At 45.8% G+C, this 25,386-nt stretch overlaps 1 protein-coding gene across 1 annotated transcript in view; it reads right to left on the reverse strand.

The window, feature by feature from the left end:
• Positions 1–25,386, reverse strand: part of LRRFIP2 (LRR binding FLII interacting protein 2) — a 167,875-nt gene that overhangs the window by 26,626 nt on the left and 115,863 nt on the right. The window contains exons 19-21 of the mRNA XM_066585337.1: positions 2,070–2,240; positions 790–882; positions 389–481 (exon numbers count right to left, since the gene is read on the reverse strand). Of these exons, the coding sequence (XP_066441434.1) occupies positions 389–481; positions 790–882; positions 2,070–2,240 (357 nt within the window). The remainder of the gene's footprint in view (positions 1–388; positions 482–789; positions 883–2,069; positions 2,241–25,386) is intronic.

The following is a 25,386-nucleotide window of genomic DNA, read 5'->3' on the forward strand; positions in this document are numbered from 1 at the left end:
TAGACAGCATGTTCAATGTGACAGGTTCCCTTTAAAAAGCTCCCACTGAAAACCATGACAGCACTAGTCCTGTAGCGCCTAACACTCCCCCCTATAGCGTCAGCCATATTGGTTTCATATAACTCTATAGCAGTGTGAAGGCAAGTAGAATACACCTGAATCTAAAACATGGAGCTCTAGTCCCTGTGAAGATAAATGTAAGGAATCAGCAGACCGTTCTAGACCTTATTTAAACAAATAAAAGATGGAAATGATAGGTATACTTTAAAGAACATATACAGTTATCAAGTGGAAGTTATTGTTCTTTCTTTTGGCGTACCAGTGTTGGTCTGCTCCTGACAAGTCATGCAGTGCCCTCCTACACAATACTGCTATGTGCTTTTCCTACCGCAATCTTTTTATCTTTCCAGTTAACTGTTTCCTGCAGATCATACACCTCTCGGGTTAGAGAGTCTACTTTCTGCTGCAAACGCTGGTTGTCCTAGAGTTTGATTAAAAAGGAGAAAAAGAAAGAGGAACAAATGGAGGGGAGAAATGCAAGAAGAGATCTTTAAAAGAAAAAGGATAATTATATCAAGAGCAAGACTATAGTTAGAAGGAGACAAATGAAAACAAAGGGTAATATACTTATGTTCCAGTCACTTATACTTTTTTCATACCGGTAGTAGCCCTGATACATCAGACTAAGTCTGCTGTACTTCTGTTATAACCACAAGCCTGGAGCTCGAGGTGCACAGGTCAGGTTCATTTACAAGGCTCAAATAATTCACAAGTATATATACTCCATACCTCTATAAGTTCATCTCTTTGCCGAATACCTTCTTTAAGTTCATCTAACTTGTGCTGGAGAATGCTGCATGCATGTTTCTGTCTTTCTAATTCCTATAAAGGTACAACAAAACAAAGTAAAAAATATAATAAAGATTATTAATCTCATTTTTGTTGGTGAAAAGGACTAGGCTCCTCCTACCTTCAAGTCAGCATGTAGTAAAGGGCACTTTCGGAAATAATCACAGCCTTGATTCCCCGTAGAGAAGGTCTGCGACAAAGAAGCTTGATGCCGACACCACTATCTATGACGGCTGGTATTGTGTTATATTGGTGGAGTGCAGGGTTTGGCTTATGCCAAATGTAACATTATTTTAATTGCTGTAAAGCTCAACTTTGTTATCATCAAAGCAAAGAACTTTTTTCTTTATTTTTCATAGAAGCTCTTAGGCTGGGTTTACACTGGGCGGATTTGCCGCAGCAATTCCGTCCGGAATTTAGTAGCGGCAAGTCCACCTGCGGCCGCTAATCCCATTGTTGGCCAGAAATCTCGTCCACACGGGACGGTAAATCCACAGCGGCCAAGCCTGTGTGGATTCGCTGGCCGCAGCATGTTCATTTTTTTTCTTCTTCCGCTGTGGCCGTGCTCTCCTCTGTGGGAGCGCCAGCCACAGCGGAAAAGCGCGTGGCCAGGCTGCTTCAAAACGTGCGGCTAAGTGCCGCGAGTTTTGAAGCAGCGGATTACCAGCAGAAATCTCGCGGTTTTAGTAGGCGACTGTATATATGACATACAGTGTCATTCATATGTTATCTCTTGACTCCAGTTGTAAAAAAAATAAAATATATAAGATTATGGCAAAGTATACTTATTTTCCAATGGTCCTCTGTATAGCCTGTGGCACTTTCCAGTACAGTTGGGAAAAAAGGTATGTCAATGTATACCATCCCAACTGCCCAACTGGAGGCCAAAAGGGCACTTATTTTTTATCCTCCATCAGATGAATGTAGCCCACTGGATACTATAGGTGTAAACAGCAGGAGTTTTCCCACCAAACTTAGTCGATGAGCTCAGTCTACATAGCGCCCAACTCCTTCAGAAAGCTCAGAGGACTTTGGTAGACTTCCTCCTGAAAGGCACAAATTCTAAAGGCAGATAGTTCCTGGTAAATCTACAGTTTTACATAAATCTATAGATCACCTGGTGGTTTAGGGGGAGGCAGCTATACAATGCAGTTATAGATGTGGCAGTGCACATCTATACTATGGACCACAGCCGTATCAGCAAATACACAAACAATTACCCTTGACTTGTCTTCATTTTCTCTATGATACTCTGCCATCTGCTCCTCCATTTCCTCAATGACATCTTTCAACGTGTCCACTTGATACACAAGATAGCTTTTTTCATTATCAAGCTGAGCATTTGACACCATAGCTTTCTTATATTTCTCCTCCACTTCTGCTAACGAGTCCTGCATAAATGAACATTAAAATGATGATCAAGGTAAAAATGACTGCTATATTCAGGAGAAATCTAGTGATGTACCGTGCTGCGGCATACGTATGTGCTATACAAACGTGTAAAATAAATTATTCCCTTCTTTGCAAGTTCTGGTTGATGTCAGGCAGTGCTGGCAGACACAAGATTAAACACATGCAGTTAGCGGTAGCAGAGTTACCTTTATTTCAGAATTTGTGCACAAGGACATCTGTTAATAGTTTAGTAAAAATCTAACTTTTTATGGTACGTTTAATGCGAGTTAATATTTTAGTTGTTTGCTATACAGATACATTCACGGAGGGTGAACATCACATGTAGGACATTGTGCCCTGAACACCACGCAATGTTCAACTGCACCAAGTCTAAAGGATTTAGTAAAATGTCATTCCGTGCGTTGTAATATCTGGTTGCTGTGATAACGAAGGCTCCGTAGCAGTTCAGGGTGGTTTTCATGGTTGTAGATTCCCTCTTATGCGTGCATTGTTCAAGAGACACAGATTCCAAGAATGCAATTATTTTATTTTAAAAATCCATTATTTATTAATTTTTCATTTTTTTCTGAAAAACAAACCAAAGGTACAAATAAAGCCTCATTCACACGGCCGTATGTGTAAAACACTGCGTGGATCAGGCAGCATTTTTCCGGCCTGTGGCAGCGAGTGCAGGGCGCATGACAGTGTATCTCTCGTATGATATCATGTGCTATGTGACTTGTTTCTTTTTTTTTAAATTTCCTGTGTAAGCAATGTTACCCATATGCAATGTATTGTGTATGGACAGCGTTACATATGCTACCCATAGAGAAGAATAGCGGTGGTTCCTGCATGATAGAGCATGCTGCGATCTTTTTCAGGTTCGTATCTACGCGCAATGTTCACACACTCGTGCATGGATCAATGAAAATCAATGTACATTCATTGACTCCAATTACTATGTACTATGCGGCCGTACATTGCACGCGTAATATGCAGTGAAATGACGGCTGTGTGAATGAGCCCTAAATCAATACACTCAGCCCCTGCCCCAAACATACAACGTGTGGTGTATTATGGTACAGTAAAGTTCTTTTGCAAAAACAGTCCATCATCCGCTTGCTACAACCAGTAAATATCCACAGATTCCGGAACATTACTTAGAAATCAGCCCGTACAATGTAATATGCACAACCACTAGAGACTCTAAAAGTGGCAGCTGCCACCATCTGTACAACCCCCAGATAGCCACCAGCACACCCACCGAAAATCCATAGCCAAGAGGTGAAGCTCCCTCATGGGAAGCAAGAAAAGTGGTAATTCTAACAAATGGTCTTGTATCAGAGAAACTGAGTCCAAACCCGCAGTCGAGCCCGGGCCAGCTAGACACTATTCTTCAAGAGCAGCAATAACTATATCAACAAATCCCCTATAGGAGGGATAACTCTCAGAAAAAGAAGCCAAATACACACCACCTGAGTTATGTCTTTGTTTTTTTTTTATTTCACCTCTGTGAGGTTAACCTAGTTATTAGTAAGATAGAGTAGATTCTGATGTACGCGTGGTGGCCTTGCTGTGACCCATCAGCTCCCATGTTTGGTGATGGGTATTTGGCTTCTTTTTCTGCAAGTTATGTCTTTGTACATTTTTTCTTTCACCTCTGTGATTTCAATCTAGTTATTAGTGAGATAGCGTTGGTTCTGACGTACGTGTGGTGGCCTTGCCACGGCCCGTCAGCTTACGTGTTTTGACCAAAATGCAAACTAACATCGGCATTTATCAGTGGTTTTTTTTGTATGCAGTGTGCTATAAATTCTGGGGGAGCCCAGGATGCCCTGCCAGTGTGGCGCACTGGGGTGATACAGGAAAAACCACTGCTTTGTCAGTGGAGGTTGTATTCCTGTATGGTGTGGCGTACTTATCTATGGCTGGCATCCTTGGTATTGGTTTATATGTGTGGGCTATGTTTGTCAGCAGTCACCGCATCTCTAATCTTGGGTTGAGGTGAGTAGCTGTACATTAGTCTGCAATATGAGGGAGCTAAATGTTCATGTGCAATCTGGCTTTCTGTATGCTACTATGGTCTATGGTGATTGAAACTGACCTGCAGCTTATGAGTGCGTATTTGTCTTTTTTTTTTTCCTGAGTTTTGTATTTGTACATTTTTATTCTCTTACCTCTGTGAACTCGCTATAGGAGGGAAGCTTATCAGATAACCAGTGCAGGGCTATCAATGTCATTGCCGGATACAGAAGTCGTCATATAGCGGTCTTTCCATATTCATTACTTGTCGGACTAAGCATGTACCCCAAGATACACATTATATGATCTAGGAGGACAGTAACTTCAAACATCCTGCTAATGTTTCTACAATAGTACCCAATAAATAGCAAGACATGCACTACTCCAGAACATATGTATAATGTCCCCCCTGCTCCAGTGAGGACAGCGAGACTTGGCACATATCCCAATCTTACATAGGAAACTGGGAGTTTTGTTGTACACTCTATGCAGAAGGAATGATCGTGATAAGCACGTAGCCTCACTTACTTAGACCCGGGAAAGAACGTTGAGAAAAATAGTTCTGCAGGAGAGACCTCTATATAGTGGAGATAATTCCGTATGTAGACCCCTCTACAGCCAGCATATTTATGGCAGCATTTCCCTGAACCCGCAGATCAGAGTTTCTACATTGTAAAAAGAAGGCATAGCATACTTATAAAAATTGGTAAATTATCTGTAGGGTAGTTGAAAATCCTGTTGTAAGGGGTAGGGGTATATTCCAAACATTCCATTATACCACACAAAGCTTTTAATTTACACCACACTTTCTGAATTAGATTAAGTGTGGGCAGTCTAATCGGTGAGTTACTAAATTTACCAGCCTCTAATGCTTCTAGCAATGGATCCCCACATACCCAAGTACAGGTCTAATAGAGTCTGACATTCGTGATGCACCCCAACTATTTAAATGCCAACACTGGGGAGCTAGAAAGTACACCCATGGGTTTGGAAGAGCCAACGCCCCATCATCCTTATCTCTTTGCAAGATCTCCAAACTTATGCGCAGCGACTTATATGCCATACCAAGTCTCTAAATAAAACATTACATAAAACATACAGTAATATCTATTCACCGGTAACCACACTGGGAAATTAGACATCAGGTATAGAAATTGAGGCATTAATATTACTTTTATGAGATTCGTTTGACCAGTCACCGAGCGTCAACTTGCACCACATGCAAGTTGTTTAAAGGTAAAGTAACAAAGGGTGCAAGTTAAGGATTTCGTAGCCCTGGGGAAATGCGGACTCCACCACACCCAAATATTCAAACTTGGAGACCTTTAGGATCAGCCTCCAGTGGGTCCACCAGCAAAAAGGACATAACACTCTCTAAGGAAGGGCCAATACCTCCCGTAACTAACTGCATGTCACCGGCATATAGTGCTCTATTGCTAGTACAAAGAGTAGCGGAGACAATGGGCATCCCTGTTGCGTTACTCTCTGTAAGTTAAAAAGAGCTGCAGACTGTCCCAGTTTTTCTCTTACTAGCTGTTGGAGGCGCATATAACATTTGGACCTGGCAAATAAATCATGGACTAAGGCCGCCTGCAGACGGGTGGAAATTCCGCGGCAGGATTTCCGCTGCTGGAAGCCTGCATAGGATTGCGTTAACAAACGCAATCCTATGCAGACGGCTGCGGTTTGGCCGCGCGAAATCCCGTGCGGCAAACAAACCGCGGCATGCTCTATTTCTGTGTGGGGCTCGCAGAGCCCCGCACAGAAGCGTCACTTACCCGCCGCCAGCACGGGTCTGCGCATACGCTGGCTGCCCGGCAGCTGGCACATGAAAGATCCGGAGCTGCGGGGCGCGGGTGAGTACACGCTGCTCTCTGCAGGTGCTCGGGTCGGGTCCCGCCGCGAGCATTCTCGCTGCCGAATCCGACCCGGCCATCTGCAGGCGGCCTAAATCCTATATTCCATAGTGGCCCACAAGTGCGCCACTCCACACTGTTGAACGCTTTAGCAGCATCAAGAGACAATATTATTCGGGTATCTGAGTTCAGAAAAAGACGCTGTGGTCTTCAAGGGCAGGAAATCTAGGTGGACTACCAAGGTGATAACCCAAACCAGTCTGTTCACCAAGACCTTTGCTAACAACGTGACATCCACCATCAGCAAACAAATCGGCCAATAAGTCCAGGGTCCTTTCCCTGCTTGGGCACAACTACTATAACTGCCTCACACATAAAGCGAGGCAGCTGACCAGACTGATAGGAATATTCAAACACTTGTCGCAATTGAGGAAGGAGTGTCTCATTGTATTTTTTTTGTATACCTTAGCTGACAGTCCGTCAGATCTTGCGGATATGCCATTGGCTAAGGCCTGTAGCGCCTCCTCCAGAGATAGCAGCTTATCTAAGAATACTCGTTCAGCTTGACTCAGTGTGGGAATATCTGGATTTAAAAAAAAAAAAAAAAAAACTTCATCCAGTTGATCCACCATCAGATTAGAAAGGAAATAATGAAACTTTGCTTCCATTAACGGTCATATCTAGAGATGAGCGAGCACGCTCGGATATGTCAGTTACTCGAGCGAGCCTCACTCTTCTTGAGTAGCTGCATTCTTGTTCGAGCGTGGCCGGGAGAGGGGCGGCGGTGGTGAGCAAGAGAGAGAGAGATTTCTCTCACTCTCTTCCCCACTATCCCCCCCGAGCACACTAGGATAAGAATGCAGTTACTTGAGAAGAGCGAGGCTCGCTCGAGTAACTGACATATCTGAGCATGCTTGCTCATCTCTAGTCATATCGGGTTTGTCTCCAGCTTTACAGGGAAAGATATCAGGACGTGGCGGGTGGCCAGGAGGCAGTGGTCCAGTAGGGACCCTGCACGCTTGCTCCACAGCAAAGTGCGGTGTAATTGTCTCCCTGCCAAACTTCACACCCACTCTTCAAGGAAATCACTAGGATCTGATCCTACCGCCTTCTCTGGAACCCCAACGAGCTGGACATTGCTTGGATGGAGCCTATTTTGTAGGTACCCGTTTCTGCCTAGAGCACAGTAATAGCTCAATCAGACTTTTTGAAGTCCGTAGTATTATTGGTTACTTGGTCTTCTATGGTACTAACCCATGGCTCAACCTCGCTAATGCGTTTAAGTGACCTTTTGTAAATCATGTCACTCTTTCCACTTGTGCCGCGAGAGCAGATGAGGAGGATTTGCTGTGTCACAGCAATACAACCATCTTTCAGGGTAGGGCATCTCTGTTTTCTGGGTAACTACACCTTTATCATGTGCAGCCTCTAAAAATAGGAGATGTACCTGTAACAGGGTCTGCATCTGAGAGGGTTCCATCTCTGCAGTCATCATATCTGCCTCTTCCATCCCTGCAGGCTCTATTTCTGCATCTGGAGGCACATCAGAAGAGGGAAAACGAGGGAGACCAGAGTCAGCTATGTGAGTCTCTCTGGATAAGTTGCGGGCAAATTGCTCCAGGCGCGTGCAGCCTCCCGCTGTTGATTGGTTGATGTAGGCCACATGGCATGTGGAGCGCTCCCGACACCATCTTGCTGCACCCTCCCACGGATGGTCTTTCCACCTATTCTGCAGGTCATTACCACTCACAGTAGTCTCAAATGGCAAAGAGGACTGCTCACCACCCCAGCACTTTAGTCCGCTAGACAGAATTCTTCCCCGGAAAGCAGGAACAGAATAAATAACAGGACTCTGCAGGAGCTCAGCACATGCGTCGTTCTACATGCCGTGTTGGGCCACACTTCCCCAAGGATGTAATTATTACCTATGAGCTTCCCAGCAGTAAGCCGGCAAACAGTCAGTGCTTTGTATTGTAATACATTCCCAAACTTCTAAGCCCTAAGAAGCCACAGGCTTCATAGCTTACAGCGCATGGGACAATAACCATCTTACTGTGAAGTAATGAAAGAGAGCTCAGAGATACTGTAGACGTTACATCCTTGGAATCTGTATCATCAGCTATCTTCGCATCAGAGAAGTTCATGGTTGTTTTTCCTGGGGGCAGATTCCCGATAAATAGGTTTTCCACAATGTAAAAGTGAAAACAACTTAAATACAGCTCTACCAAATAATAGCATGAAAAAACATTTTGGGAGATGAAGGTGACACACCTACAGTACATGAAACACCTGATATGGATACTCTTGTTACTGACTATTTCTAACACTGAAATGCTACAAGTAATGCTACAAGTATGGCATCTGTTAAATGTATATTTGTTACAAGCTTTTCATGATGTATCTATTAACCCATTAAGGACCAAGTGCTGTAAATTTATAGGCGCTTGGTCCTGGGCTTTAATCCCAGCTGATAATAATATGACGGAGGATTAAAGCACCTGCTTCTGCAAACAAGCAAAAGTACATCAGGTAGTCAGTTGTTAGTCACAGTGGAGAACCTGAAGGAGAACGCAGGAGCGGTTTTTAACCCCTTCTGCCTTCTCCTTTCCCATATACACCGCTCTCAATGAGCGCTATGGACTAACAAGTGAAAGTGGAAGGGTCTCTTCCACTATGCAAGCCGGCGGTCACGTGACTGCCACGGTTCCCTGGTACAGCAGAGCTACAGGGTCCTAGCAGACCCTGATCAGCTCTGCCAGTGACTATTGTCAGTACAGGGGGATGTTTTGCCTGTAACTGGGGCTCCTATAGATGGAAAAGGGAAAAAAAAAAAATAAAAAAAATCAATAAAAAAAGTGAATATACCCCAAAAGGTCTTATTTGAGGTCATAGGGGACATATAGTAGAAAAAAATAGTTACATAAATGAGTAAAACAAAATTACAGAATAGAATAAAAATAAATACATAAAAAAGAAAATAACCCAATGGGACGCCAACCAAAACAGTCGCTGTATGTGCCCTGTAATCCAAAACCATACATATTATGTCAAAACGACCCAAATGAGGAACCCTTTGCTATACTTTATTTTAGTGTAAATATACAAAATCTAAAAATACCTATAAAATGTTAAAAAAACAAACAAAAAAATAAAACACAACTTTTTTTAAAAACCCCAATAAAAACAGGAAAAAAATTCTGTATAAAGGATATAAAAAAGCCCTATATGTCACAGAAAAAATGGCAGCAATAAGAATTTGGTAGCTCTGGAAAAAAACGTGGGCAGTTAAACCACCACATGAGTAGAATCTCTAAAAAGTGTCTGTTTCTTAAGCTACAAAACAGCCTTGTTCTTAAAGGGGTTGTCCCGCGGCAGCAAGTGGGGTTATACACTTCTGTATGGCCATATTAATGCACTTTGTAATGTACATCGTGCATTAATTATGAGCCATACAGAAGTTATTCACTTACCTGCTCCGTTGCTATCGTCCTCGTCTCCATGGTGCCGTCTAATTTCAGCGTCTAATCGCCCGATTAGACGTGCTTGCGCAGTCCGGTCTTCTCCCTGGTGAATGCGGCCGCTCGTGCCGGAGAGCTGGTCCTCGTAGCTCCGCCCCGTCACGTGTGCCGATTCCAGCCAATAAGGAGGCTGGAAACGGCAATGGACCGCACAGCCCACGGTGCACCATGGGAGAAGACCCACGGTGCATCGTGGGTGAAGATCCCGGCGGTCATCTTGCTAAGGTAAGGAAGAAGTCGCCGCAGCGCGGGGATTCGGGTAAGTACTAAATGTTTGTTTTTTTTAACACATGCATTGGGTTTGTCTCGCGCCGAACAGGGGGCCTATTGAAAAAAAACAAAAACTCGTTTTGGCGCGGGACAACACCTTTAAGGGGTTAAGATGTAATCACCCCATAGATGCCGGATGCCGGTGACTACCTAATAGAAAAACAGCCATGGCAGGCCTAGGGGCTGGTGTTAAGTTCACAGTGCAATCCACTGGCACCCTTTAATCAGATTGTGGGCCACTAATAGGGTCACAGGGGGAGCCCCACCACCCCTCACAGTCTAACAACCTAGATGCTGTGGTCGTTATTAACCATAGCATCTAGCGTGTTAACAGAGTTCTGATGTAACAGTGCTGTGATGTTTATTCTGTGATCGTATTTATCCAGTAACAACAAGAACGTTCCCCATCGCCCCCTATCTGTGACAGACACTTAAGGCACATGCCATCTATACAGTAACCTACTGTTACAACGTATTCAGTGTAGTCGCGTAGCAGGAGCTTAGCTGTCTAACACAAAGATTAGTAGGAAGATGCACTACAAGGTCCAGCACTCTACACAAGCTTGAAAATAAAAAAAAGTTTATTTACACATTCCTAAAAATCACTGTCGGCATAATGCAGCCCAATGATGAGATTCGAGCCCCGTTGTGGCCTAACTCATAGCTGAACAGTAACAATACATAAATCATTTAAAACAATAACTGATCGATAGCAAATTAAAATGTAAAGGCATTCTAGGGGTGGTCTATGTCCAATTAACCCTCTCCAACCTGTCTAAACATGTATGAATAATGAATAACCCAACTAAAAGCAAAAATACAAAAACATAACTAAACGATAATGACATGAAGGATACGATCAGTGATATTGTACGGGGTTATTACAGATGACCTTCCAGATGTGAGACCCCCCCATAACTCCTGTTTAATGACACTCAGATACAGAAATCTGATATCAATGCAGCACAAATGAGTTTTGGCAAAAAGCTGTTCTCACAGGATGGATTTTTTCCGCACAGCCGCAGTGCGGAAATGCAACTGCGGCGCTGTTATTCAAGACGCAGCATGTCCATTCTTCTGTCTTTTCCGCAGCGCTTTTTTGTCCATAGACCTCTATGGACGCAGCAAAATCCGCTGCAAAAAGTAAAAAAGCACTACGGAAAAATACGATTGCGGATTTTTCTGCAAGAAAATCCGCAAGCCAAAATTAACCTTTGAAGCGGTTTTGCTGCAGAAGCAGTTCTTCTGCGGCAAAACCGCAACGGAAAAACCGAGGCAAAACCGCAGCAAATCCGCCCTGTGTGAACCCAGCCTAAGATGTCCTTGGAACCCATACAAACCAATCACAGGGCAGCTTTCATTTCTCAAGCTGCTGAAACAAAATAAGCCCAAACAGGTCTATTCTGCCGTAGTAGAAAAGGCTGCCAAAAGACGACAAGAGAGCGTTTTGTGTCCTTGATTTTCACATCTATCAGTCTGTCATTGGTGTGCAACGTCATTTTGTAAGTAAATTTGCTGAAGAGTTACCCCATCACAAATGTGAGGTTACCCCTACTGATTGTAATGGCTACCGGCCCTGAAGCCGGACAACAAAGTACTTTCTTTCTGCAAGAGTATGCAAACTAATGAAACATGATGGTTTCATGTAGACTTCAGTGTTTGGTGATGAAGCCTCCTTCCACTTTTCAGGTACAATTAACATCCCAGGTTTCATCTTCCAGAAGTCAGCTCAATAGGTGACCATCAAACAGATGGATTGGCCGTGCAGGTCATCACGATAGTGAATGTCTGCCTTGGCCTCCATGTTCCCCGGACCTTACACCTTGTGAGGTTTCCTCTGGGGGAATGTTAAGCTGCCCACATGCCCCCCCCCCTTATCATACACCATGCATGATCTGTGAGAAGAGATCCCAGAAGCTATTACATCAGTCAGTCATGATCCCCTACGACGTGTTTGGCAGAAACATGACTACAGGCTTCATGTGTGTCCAGTGACAAAGGGGATCACAATGAACACCTCTGATGTGGAAAACAATTTTGATGTTGTACAACAAAACTTTGAGCTTGTTTCCTTTGATGTCAAATTTCTGCACCTGAGCATCACTAAACGGGACTTATGAGGGGGCACATCGGGAAGGTCACCTGTAATAACCAGGTAATCTAGCTTATAATTAGTATGCAACTAGAAAATCCGTATAGGTGGGATTATACCATTCTGACACATCAGAAAAAACATGATATCAAGGGGTTTAGGAAGAAAGAAACTGTCACTGTTTTAGTGACCAATTTCAGCTGGATGTCATTCTGACTGAATGTTCACTCAAAACGTCTGAACTTATTTCCGCTAAGTAAAAAGAATGTATAAGAAATGGAAACTGACGTTAAAACAATCCAATGGGAATCAGAATGCTGCGTGAGCGGTGTGATTGACAGAGGTCTGTTGCTCAGTGAGGCTGCTGTGGATTGGAAACACAGTGATCCACAGATTGTGCAGCGGCCCAGTGAACAGGAGCTGTGCCCACAGTAGTCTTCCTAGCCACCGCAGAATGCACTGAGCACTTTGGTTTTCAGCAACTGACCAGCAAATGCCCCGAATAGTAGACCCCCACAGATAAGCTATTAATGACCTATCCTGAGGACAGATTATTCATTGTAAAGAACTGGTAAACCCCTTTATAGGGGTCGCTTCATGATTTCAATCCATTTTCAGTCCTTCTATGGTACACCAAACAAAATCTTGGGCCTAGCTGACGGAATGCTTCATGTGACTCAGAGACATACTGCTCTAAATAAATATGGTAGCTAATGTAGGAGTAAGGCTTCTGACACACTAGCAGTTTTCTATCCATGCCGTATGTGAAATAAAAGGATGATACAGACCCAAAATTTCTCAATGAGGCAGCACAAGACACGACCGGGTTTTTTTCTCACAGACTACATGAAAAAACTCATCGCATGTCCTAGTCTTGTCCGTATCATGGACAAGATTTCGGACATGCAAATACATGGTCAATGGGCTGGCTGTGCGTATATAGGAGAGCACACGGACAGGTGTTTAAGGCAAGTGGCGCACAAGCCTCTTGTGCAACGTGGGCATACAGCAGGTGTGTTGGAGGCCTAAATTGTAGTTTAAGATTATTTATTAAATTTTTATTTTTTAAATGTACCGACTTCACTTCGGACTTCAGCAACATTTAGAAGTGGAAAATGCTGAAACTTTATTATCCAGTATTTGCATAATGTACCGAAGTGTGGGCGCTTTTCAATATTAATGGAACAAGGTGGCATCAAGTTAAGTGATAGGACTGTGAGGAGGGTGCGTGATGTACCCTACCAAGCTGATCAATCCAGGAATCAGCTTTTGACGCCACAAATGAAGGTTAAACGTCTTACTTGGGCCAAGAATGGAGTTCGGAAAAGTGTGCTTCTCTGATGAGTCAACGATAGAGATGAGCGAACATACTCGTCCGAGCTTGATACTCGTTTGAGTATTAGGATGTTCGAGATGCTCATTACTCGAGACGAGTACCACGCGATGTTCGAGTTACTTTCACTTTCATCTCTGAGACGTTAGCACGCTTTCCTGGCCAATAGAAAGACAGGGAAGGCATTACAACTTCCCCCTGCGACGTTCAAGCCCTATACCACCCCCCTGCAGTGAGTGGCTGGCGAGATCAGGTGTCACCCGAGTATATAAATCGGCCCCTCCCGCGGCTCGCCACAGATGGATTCTGACAGAGATCAGGGACAGTGCTGCTGGTGCCGGAGCCGCTATAGGGAGAGTGTTAGGAGTTATTTTAGGCTTCAAGAACCCCAACGGTCCTTCTTAGGGCCACATCTAACCGTGTGCAGTGGTGTGGAGGCTGCTTTTTGCAGTGTTGCACATTTTTTTTTTGTCTATCGGCCGTGCAGAGCATTGCGTCCTGCAGTAATTTTACATTGTCCAGGGCCAGTAGTGGTGATGCAGGGACAGAAGACATATTTTGTGTATATAGGCAGTGGGCCTTTCCAAAACCATTTGGGAAAAAAAATCTATTTGGGCTGCCTGTGACCGTCCTCAGTGTACTGGGTCTCTGCTGGGGGTAGTTGTCCTAATTCATACGCAGCCAGCTAAGTGTTACAGCAGGCTTGCGCAAAATTCTTTTCTGCCTCGGTGTTGCCTCTTACATCACCGCTGTATTCCTGTCCACAAGTGTACTGGGTCTCTGCTGGGGGTAGTTGTTCTAATTCATACGCAGCCAGCTAAGTGTTACAGCAGGCTTGCGCAAAATTCTTTTCTGCCTCGGTGTTGCCTCTTACATCACCGCTGTATTCCTGTCCACAAGTGTACTGGGTCTCTGCTGGGGGTAGTTGTCCTAATTCATACGCAGCCAGCTAAGTGTTACAGCAGGTTTGCGCAAAATTTTTTCCTGGCTCTGCTGTGCGTTCCGTAAGCGAAGTCAGCCTCCAACCACAGGCCAATAAGCGGCACATTTAATTACAGCGTTCTGTTTCTGCACTACTGGTAATACACCATGCTGAGGGGTAGGGGTAGGCCTAGAGGACAAGGACGCGGCCGAGGACGCGGAGGCCCAAGTCAGGGTGTGGGCACAGGCCGAGCTCCTGACCCAGGTGTATCGCAGCCGACTGCTGCGGGATTAGGAGAGAGGCACGTTTCTGGCGTCCCCACATTCATCTCACAATTAATGGGTCCACGCGCTAGACCTTTATTAGAAAATGAGCAGTGTGAGCAGGTCCTGTCGTGGATGGCAGAAAGTGCATCCAGCAATCTATCGACCTCCCAGAGTTCTGCGCCCTCCACTGCTGCAACTCTGAATCCTCTGGCTGCTGCTCCTCCTTCCTCCCAGCCTCCTCACTCCATTACAATGACACATTCTGAGGAGCAGGCAGACTCCCAGGAACTGTTCTCGGGCCCCTGCCCAGAATGGCCAGCAATGGTTCCTCTCCCACCAGAGGAGTTTGTCGTGACCGATGCCCAACCTTTGGAAAGTTCCCGGGGTCCGGGGATGAGGCTGGGGACTTCCGGCAAGTGTCTCAAGAGCTTTCAGTGGATGAGGAGGACGATGACGATGAGACACAGTTGTCTATCAGTCAGGTAGTAGTAAGGGCAGTAAGTCCGAGGGAGGAGTGCACAGAGGATTCGGAGGAAGAGCAGCAGGACGATGAGGTGACTGACCCCACCTGGTTTGCTACGCCTACTGAGGACAGGTCTTCAGAGGGGGAGGCAAGGGCAGCAGCAGGGCAGGTTGGAAGAGGCAGTGCGGTGGCCAGGGGTAGAGGCAGGGCCAGACTGAATAATCCACCAACTGTTTCCCAAAGCGCGCCCTCGCGCCATGCCACCCTGCAGAGGCCGAGATGCTCAAAGGTCTGGCAGTTTTTCCACTGAGAGTGCAGACGACCGACGAACAGTGGTGTGCAACCTGTGTCGCGCCAAGATCAGCCGGGGAGCCACCACCACCAGCATGCGCAGACATATTATGGCCAAGCACCCCACAAGGTGGGACGAAGGCCGTTCACCGCCTCCGGTTTGCATCGCTGCCTCTCCCCCTGTGCCCCAACCTGCCACTGAGATCCAACCCCCCTCTCAGGACACAGGCACTACCGTCTCCTGGCCTGCACCCACACCCTCACCTCCGCTGTCCTCGGCCCCATCCACCAATGTCTCTCAGCGCACCATCCAGCCGTCGCTAGCGCAAGTTTTGGAGCGCAAGCACGCCGCCATGCACCCACACGCTCAAGCGTTAAACGTGCACATAGCCAAATTTATCAGCCTGGAGATGCTGCCGTATAGGGTTGTGGAAACGAAGGCTTTCAAAGGTATGATGGCGGCGGCGGCCCCGCGCTACTCAGTTCCCAGTCGCCACTACTTTTCCCGATGTGCCGTCCCAGCCCTGCACGACCACGTCTCCCGCAACATTGTACACGCCCTCACCAACGCGGTTACTGCCAAGGTCCACTTAACAACAGACACGTGGACAAGCACAGGCGGGCAGGGGCACTATATCTCCCTGACGGCACATTGGGTGAATTTAGTGGAGGCTGGGACAGAGTCAGAGCCTGGGACCGCTCACGTCCTACCCACCCCCAGAATTGCGGGCCCCGGCTCGGTGCTGGTATCTGCGGCGGTGTATGCTTCCCCACTCAACCACCCTCCTCCTCCTACGCAACCTCTGTCTCGCAATCAAGATGTGTCAGCAGCAGCACGTCGCCAGCAGTCGGTGTCGCGCGGCGTGGCAGCACAGCGTTGGGCAAGTGCCAGCAGGCCGTGCTGAAACTACTCAGCTTAGGAGAGAAGAGGCACACGGCCCACGAACTGCTGCAGGGTCTGACAGAGCAGACCGACCGTTGGCTTGCGCCGCTGAGCCTCCAACCGGGCATGGTCGTGTGTGACAACGGCCGTAACCTGGTGGCGGCTCTGCAGCTCGGCAGCCTCACGCACGCACCATGCCTGGCCCACGTCTTTAATTTGGTGGTTCAGCGCTTTCTGAAAAGCTACCCACGCTTGTCAGACCTGCTCGGAAAGGTGCGCCAGCTCTGCGCACATTTCCGCAAGTCCCACACGGACGCTGCCACCCTGCAACATCGGTTTCATCTGCCTGTGTTGGGCACTGTAATGGGATATATTTATGTACCGCCGGTGGGTTCCTGGCACCCACCCATGCTGTCGGTCCACACGGAGTTGTAACTGCATGTGTCTACTTCTAAAGAACCCCAATCTGACTGGGGCATGCAGTGTGGGCCGAAGCCCACCTGCATTAAACATGACATTACCTCAGCTGTGATGGGCACTGCAATGGGATATATTTATGTACCGCCGGTGGGTTCCAGGGAGCCACCCATGCTGTGGGTCCACAGGGACTTGACAATAGGGAGTTGTACCTGCCTGTGTCTATGAATTAAAAACCCCGGTCAGGTTGGGGCATGCAGCGTGGGCCGAAGCCCACCTGCATTTAATCTGACGTTAGCTCTGCTGTCCAGGACACTTCAATGGGATACATTTATGTACAGCCGGTGAGTTCCAGGGAGCCACCCATGCTGTGGGTGCACACGGAATTCCCATTGCGGAGTTGTACCTGCCTGTGACTCTATAAAAAAACGCGGTCTGACTGGGGCATGCAGACACCTTGACAGAATGAATAGTGTGTGGCACATAGGTTCCTCATTGCTATGCCCACGTGTGCAGCTCCTGATGGCGGTGGCACAGGATTATATTTCTCATTGGTTCTGTACAGCATTGTGGGCTATCGCCCCGCCCCTTTTAAAGAGGGTCGCTGCCTAGCCGTGCCAACCCTCTGCAGTGTGTGCCTGCGGTTCCTCCTCATGGCAGACGCACTTATAAATAGACATGAGGGTGGTGTGGCATGAGGGCAGCTGAAGGCTGCGCAGGGACAGTTTGGTGTGCGCTGTGGACACTGGGTCGTGCGGGGGGGTGGGCAGCATGTAACCCAGGAGAAGTGGCAGCGGAGTGTCATGCAGGCAGTGATTGTGCTTTGCTGGAGGTAGTGTGGTGCTTAGCTAAGGTATGCATTGCTAATGAGGGCTTTTCAGAAGTAAAAGTTGTTGGGAGGGGGCGGGGCACTCTTGCTGCTATTGTGGCTTAATAGTGGGACCTGTGAACTTGAGATGCAGCCCAACATGTTGCCCCTCGCCTGCCCTATCCGTTGCTGTGTCGTTCCCATCACTTTCTTGAATTGCCCAGATTTTCACAAATGAAAACCTTAGCGAGCATCGGCGATATACAAAAATGCTCGAGTCGCCCATTGACTTCAATGGGGTTCGTTACTCGAAACGAACCCTCGAGCATCGCGATAATTTCGTCCCGAGTAACGAGCACCCGAGCATTTTGGTGCTCGCTCATCTCTAGTCAACGACTGAAGCGATGGACAATCATTGTATGTAAGAGGGAGTTGGAAGAAGAATACTTAGAGGACCGCATTGTCCAAATAGTTAAAAACGGGATATCATGTCGGTAAAGGGTTCGGGTCATCTGCACGCAGTAAGGATACTCCATGGCAGCCGGGTACTTCCCCTAACTGGATGTACCCTTACATCATAAGCGATCTCGCGCTATCCGGCAGTGGGAGCCGGCAGTGCAACAGGGGGGGGCATTGGAGATGCGACACCCGCTGTTAACCCCTTCCCTGCCGCGATCTATGTAGATCGCAGTACGGGAAGGGTTCACAGAGGGAACGTGCTCCCTCTATGATGTTATCAGGCTCTTGCGATATAATCACAGAGAGCCCGGCTGGTTGCCATGGTAACAGGACGCCACCTACAAGCGTCCTGTATTACCATTGCCTATGATCGCTGTAATAAGCGATAAGGCATTGCAGGAGAGAAGGTGCTATGCTCCAAGTCCCCCAGAGGGACACAAATCGTGTAAAAAAAAAGAAAGATCAAAATAATGTACCCAAAAAAAAAAGTGTAAAAAAAAACCAACACAAACCTGTTTTGGGGCTTTTTCTCATATTAGCAAAAAAGAGATCCCACATAATTGGTATCGTCGTGTCCGTAACGACACGTACAATAAGTTAAACATGCTTTTTATCCTGCATGGCAAAAAGCGGGGGAAAAAAACGCTAAAAAAGCGGAGGCAAAATGCGAATTTTTTAGCACTTTGCCTCCCAAAAAACATAATAAAAGTCATCAAAAAAGCCGTATGTACGCAAAAATGGTACCGATAAAAACTACAGCTCATCTCGCAACAAATAAGCCCTCACGTAGCTCCATCCATGGAAAAATAAAAAAAAGTTATAGGACTTTGAATGCAGCGATTTAGGAAAAAAATTTTTGGCCAAAAAAGGGTTTTTAGTGCAGTAAAGTGGAAAAACCTAAAAAAAAAAAAAATAAGAATTTTGCTATCTGTGTAATCGTACCGACCCGCAGAAAAAATGGATTGCGCCATTTATGCTGCATAATTAATGCTTCTAAAAAAACAAACAAAAATCTATGGCAGAATTGATGCGTTTTCTCTCCCTGTGATCATAAAAAAAAAAAAAAAAAAAAGTTTTACAATATAGTCTATGTACCCAAAAATGGCACCGATAAAAACTACAGTTCGCCAAGCAAAAAAACCTTTGTGTCGACGGAAACTTAAAAAAACCAAAAAACTTATGGCTTTTGAAAAATGGAGATTAAAATCTGCTACAAATCGTTGCGTCCTTAAGCCCAAAACAGGCCATGTCCTTAAGGGGTTAATCAGCTCAGTGAGGAGTTTTCAGACAAACTGCATTTTTATGCTCCTTGGCACATGGCAAAAAGGGTGATGCTTAACAAATCCAGATTCCAGGTGATTCTATGGCCGGGCAATAACGCAGACATGAACCCTACAGAGAACGTTTGGTGCAGCCTCAGGACACTTTACAAGGGGCGGAGTTTGGCTGCTACACACAAAAAATCCCTTACTAAAATCTCTACATTTGAGGATTTTGACGTATGATTGAAAAAACCTCAATTCCGCCAGTAATTCCGCATCAAAATCTGCATTTAGACGTGTTTTTTTGGTGTGTATTTCCACAACAGCACATACAGCTGCGTTTTGTGGTGTTGCAACCAAATTTTGGCCCATGTGAGAGCATCTCTAAAAACAAAATGAATGCAAAAGAACATGTAACCAACAAAGCTAAAACTATTTGAGAGGCTATTAAAGTCTGTATTTACATTCCTGAAATAAAGGACATGCTCATAATATGCATCCGAGGAATGCCGGACAGGGTAAAAATGCTATTAAAAGCCAGAGGGGGCGCACAAAGTATTACAATATGTTGTTTGATGTTGCTTGTACACAGCATTTTGCTAATAAAAGTTTATTTTTTCAAGAATTCACTTCTGACTACAAATTTTTAAAAAAATATTGCAAAAATGCACGAGCTTCTCTAGTGGTGGCTGTATGACTATGAATGGAGGCAGTGGATTTTGAGCTTTGCATCAGAAAGGGGGATCACTGGCCACTTATGAAGACCTACTGAAATTGGATCTTTGATACTAAGGGCTCATTCACACTAGCGTCTTACCTCTGGCTTTCCAACTCCGTTCCGTTTCTGGAGCAGAGAATTGGAATTAAAACAGAATTAGGGACGGAATTAAAACAGAATTAACGTATTAATCTGCAGCACTTCCGAATCAAAATCTGCACCATTTTTGTGGATTTTGACTGTTTCAGGTGCAGATATGCAGCGGATTTCAGCCTGCAATGCTGCTCCTTTCGTTTCAGGAATACTGAGCTCTTACTGCCATGCATGATCCTCACCTGGCGACCGCTACCGATCGCCTCCAGTCAAGTGATGTGGAATTGTGTATATCGCCTGACCAGACGCCGCCTCAATAGTGGAATTGCTGCAAATTTTACAACAGATTTTTCAGCTGCAAAAAGTCGGCAGCATTTCTGCTACGTGTGAATGTGCACTTGGACGGATCAGTTTTTTCACCCACTGATTTCAATGGCTTTTAAAAAACGGAAAGCAAAGGGGGAGTTTTCAACTTGCATCATGTACTTTTTGGTTTTTAAATGGAACAAATAGCGCAGCTGGCAGAGCGATTTGCATTTTTTTTAACAGAACAGAAGCAAACTGAAAGCTTTTTGTTTATTTCCCATTTTTTTAAAAACCCCATTTAAATCAATGGGTGAAAAAACTGATTAATTTTATTTTATTTTAATTCTGTCTTTCTGCTCCAAAAATGGAACAGAGAAGTGGAAAGCCAGAATGGAGGCAAGACACTAATGTGAATTAAAGCGGTTGTCCCGCGGCAGCAAGTGGGTCTATACACTTCTGTATGGCCATAATAATGCACTTTGTAATGTACATTGTGCATTAATTATGAGCCATACAGAAGTTATAAAAAGTTTTTTACTTACCTGCTCCGTTGCTGGCGTCCTCGTCTCCATGGTGCCGACTAATTTTCGCCCTCCGATGGCCAAATTAGCCGCGCTTGCGCAGTCCGGGTCTTCTGCAATCTTCTATGGAGCCGCTCGTGCAGAATGCAGGCTCCGTGTAGCTCCGCCCCGTCACGTGCCGATTCCAGCCAATCAGGAGGCTGGAATCGGCAATGGACCGCACAGAAGAGCTGCGGTCCACGAAGACAGAGGATCCCGGCGGCCATCTTCAGCGGTAAGTATTGAAGTCACCGGAGCGCGGGGATTAATGTAAGCGCTCCGGTAAGCTTCCTTTACCTCCCTGCATCGGGGTTGTCTCGCGCCGTTTCGGCGCGGGACAACCCCTTCAACATATCCGCTTTTCTATGTTACGGGCCCAGTGACTTGGTTATTAAAGCAGGGCGGGCATGAGCCGGGTATCACAATGTTACCATTGGTGGGCACTGAAACAATGAATTATTGGAATAATTTAAGAGCACAATGCGTGAAGATGACTGTCACCCATTTAGTAAATAATTGTATTCCCCATAATATAACATTCAGGAGCACTGTTTCTTAGAACAATGCATTCTGAAGTTCCCCTGTTTTGCCCTCTAGAAATGTATGAATAAATTGACAACTGGATGTTACTAGTTCAAGGTGTGAAGCTACACACACCTCACGTCTTCCTGAAAATAAGACATACCCTGAAAATAAGACATAGATGTTTTGCTGAAGTGTTAAATATAAGGCCTCCCTGAAAGTAAGATCTAGCTCTGTCCTTGCTGTGCGAGTCTGCTACGATGAGCTCCCCCTGGTGGCCAGAAGCTGCAATACCGTCCCTGCTGTACAAGTGGTCCAGGAACTGCTGTGGGTGATCGTTACAGTCTCCAGACAGTGTGTGAAAGCCAGGTACTTTGCACATGAAAATAATGGTGGTAATGCTTGATAGGATTCACAGTTTGTCTGGTTATGCTGGTTTGTGATGACAACTAATGTACAGTATATAATAAATGTTCACTTTTGTTTAACAATAAATGTGAATTCTTCACGGAAAAATAAGACATCCCCTGAAAATAAGACTTAGCGCATCATAGGGAGCAAAAATGTATATAAGACCCTGTCTTATTTTCGGGGAAACCGGGTACATAGTTCATAAATTGGCATACACAGGGTGCTATTCCCATTGATACCTGCACCATACAGGTTTACAACTTATTAATGATGCCACATACAGTTCAGCCCGGCGGGATACCCTTCACTTCAAAAGTGTACCCCACTGGAACAGACACACTGGACTTGCTTGCTGCAAAAATTATAAATACCAATAAGTATGAGGTAATTGTTAATATTTTGGCTAAAATAGGTAATGGGTCCTCATTTTCTTTTGAGTCCCTGCATTACAGACACACCCATTTTGTCAAAGTGGTAACACCCAGTTGTCAATTTAAGAAAGAAGAAGAAAATATATATTTCCTTGATCTGTATATTATGATAAGCAGGAATTAGCCACAATTTAGCCTACATTTCATTGTCCCTTTATAGTATATAGAATTTTAATATCACAATTTATTATGTATTAATTTAGGACATAACATTATAATTTAATATGAACTTTTAATATATTCTAAAAAAGTCTTTTTTTAAAACATTTATAAATTATTTATTTTCAAAATTTATTTTATTGAATTTTCCTAAGGTACAAACAATATGAAATGGAAATTTTCTGCAGTACATGCAATATGAAATTAGAGCTTTCAGTAGTACAAACTTTGTGAAAAACCTCTTCACCTTTGACTAAGCCGCTGTTAATTCCGTGCTTCGGCCTGGGGGGACGTCAGACTTGTCCCTTATGGCTGTTAATTATATCGCGGTTTAGCCCTTGCTAATGGTCTTTGCTTGGAAACAATTTACCCATAAAACTTTCCCACTCACCCGCCCACCCCAATCAATTGCTATCAATACACGCTTGGTATAGACTTTGAGTGTTACTATAACTTATTACTTATATAACATTATGACCTTAAGTAAAAGAAAACAAAAGGGAGAAATAAAAAGGATTAAAAAAAAAGAAAAAAAGGGGGGGAAAGGGAAGGGGGGGGGAATGATCCTGGTCCTGTTTCCATGGCCCCGCACATAAAACATGGGATTAGTTAAGCAAAACTCCACTCACCAGCCATTGTCCAAACCCCGTGGTGTTGCGGAATGTCAACCAGGGCTCCCATGTAGCGTGGTATGCTGAATATTTCTCGGCGTCTTTTGCTCTCAACTCTTCCATACAGCCTATCTCATCCAGGGCAGTCACCCAGTTCACCCTTATGGGGGGGGATCACGGGATCTCCACAATCTCGGTATCACTGTTCTCAAAGCTAAAAGAAAGAATCTTAGGGAGCCATTCTTGTTTGCTCTTATTGATCCCGGAAGGATCGATAGGAGGGCTATCTCGGGTGACAGCACCAAAGAGTCCCTGTTCAGGGCGTTATGTAGGGATTCGATTTCCCTCCAAAGTGTCCTGACCTGTGGGCAGGACTACCATATGTGTGAAAGAGTGCCCACCTCTCTCTGGCATCTCCAACACGTCAGACACCCCAGGGTAGTATCTAGCCAGGCGCACAGGGGTACGATACCATCTCGTTAGCAGCTTGTAGTTGAGCTCCTGGTGGCTACTCGAGATTGTCATCTTGTGGGTCAGGCATATGGCCTTGGCCCAGTCCTCCGCAGCCAGCTCTCTTCCCAACTCCTTTTCCCACGCCTTCTTAGACCCGTCTCCAGGGTCCAGTCTCTCCCCGGCCACCAAAAAGCGAAAGACCGCGGAGATCTCTCCTCTTGTGCTCTGAGGTCCCCCGCACATCCCTTCAAAAGGGGTGTCTGGTGCCGTCAACTCCGAGATCGGACCAAGGGCTCGTACATAGTGACCAATCTGGTAATGTTGGAACCACGCGCCTGTCGCCTGCCCTCTACCCCCCAAGAGAACGTCCAATGGTATAAGGCCCTCTCCGTCCACCACGTCCCTAATCCTGGGTAGCTCAGCGCCCAGCCCGTCAAGTATGGGCAGTCCGATGTCTCCTTGAGGGAAACCCGGGTTCCCTCTCAATGGTGTCCAGGGTCCAGGGACTCTCACCAGGCCACCTCGCGCCGCGAAGCTGTCCCACGTTTTCAGTAAAGAGCTTATAAAAGAGGAGACTCTAACGCCCCTCCTTCCTAGCCCGCCGCGTAGCCAGAAAAGTCCCCGAATCCTCCCTGTCGCTAGCTCTTGCTCCAGTTCTACCCATCGTTTAGTTGTCCCCTCATGTACCAAGTCCAGCACCGTCCTGCAGATGGCAGCTCTATAATAGAGTAGCAAGTCCGGCAGAGCCGTTCCGCCTCTTTTTTTTGGTTGGGTCAGTAGCCTATAGCTTAGACGCGGTTTAGTCCCCCCCCACACAAAGTGTGTCACTGCCTTTTGCAGTTTTACAAAGAAATTCCTCAGGACTTGTATGGGTAGTGTTTGAAATATGTACAGGAGTTTAGGAAGGGAGTTCATTTTAATGGCACTAATCCTGCCAAACCACGAAAGAGTCATTGGCCTCCATCTCTCGAAGTCTTGTCATGGTGGAATATATAGGTTCATAATTTAAGTCATAGATCTTCCTGGGGTCCGTAGGGAGTATCACCCCTAGGTATCTAATGTTGTCTTCTCGCCAGCTCAGGGGGAATAAGTGTTTAAGCTGCGTGGTTTCCGACGTCGGGAGTGTAATATTTAGTATGTCTGATTTTTTCAGGTTGATCTTGAAATTGCTGATCTGACTGTATCTATCAAACTCCTTAAGGATAGCGGGCAATGCCCGGTTAGGGTTGGTGACGTATACTAATAGATCGTCAGCAAACAAGGCGACTTTGTGCTCCTGCTTCGTTGTTTTGTAGCCTAGTATTTCCTTGTTTTCCCTCAGGGCGTTCGCCAGCGATTCCATAACCAGGGCGTATAGTGTCGGGGACAGCGGACAGCCCTGTCGCGTTCCGTTCTTTATGCTAATTGGGTTAGAGAGCCTCCCGTTGACGCGTATCTGTGCTGTGGGGTTATTGTAAAGGGCCATTATCCAGTTAATCATCCTATTGCCCAGTCCAACCTTCCTTAACGTAGCCTCCAGGAACCTCCAGTTTACACGGGCGAAGGCTTTTTCGGCACCCACCGAGAGGAGGCAGAGCGGGATATTTTCTTCTCGTGCTCTCCCCATTAATGCTAGAGTCCGTATCGTGTTGTCCCTAGCTTCTTGTCCCGCTACAAATCCTACCTGATCTCTATGAACTAGTCCGGGGACGATAGGACGTAAGCGCACGGCTATCGTTTTAGGGAATATTTTGGTGTCAACAGTTCATAAAGAAATTGGGCAATAATTTCCGCAGGACATGGGGTCTTTACCTGGTTTTGGGATAACTAATGATCGCTTGTAAGGCTTGGTATGGGAAGGGGCATCTTTCAGAAACTGCATTAAAGGCTCTGCCCAGGAGAGGGACCACCAAGTCCCCACATGCCTTATAGAACCTAGGGGTGAAGCCATCTGGCCCCAGGCTCTTCCCTATTTTCAAATTTTTAATTTCTGCTAGTATTTCTTGATCCAACATGTCTTCCTCTAGTAGCTCTTGACTC

The sequence above is a fragment of the Eleutherodactylus coqui genome, chromosome 12, assembly GCF_035609145.1.
Source record: "Eleutherodactylus coqui strain aEleCoq1 chromosome 12, aEleCoq1.hap1, whole genome shotgun sequence".
Lineage (NCBI taxonomy): Eukaryota > Metazoa > Chordata > Amphibia > Anura > Eleutherodactylidae > Eleutherodactylus > Eleutherodactylus coqui.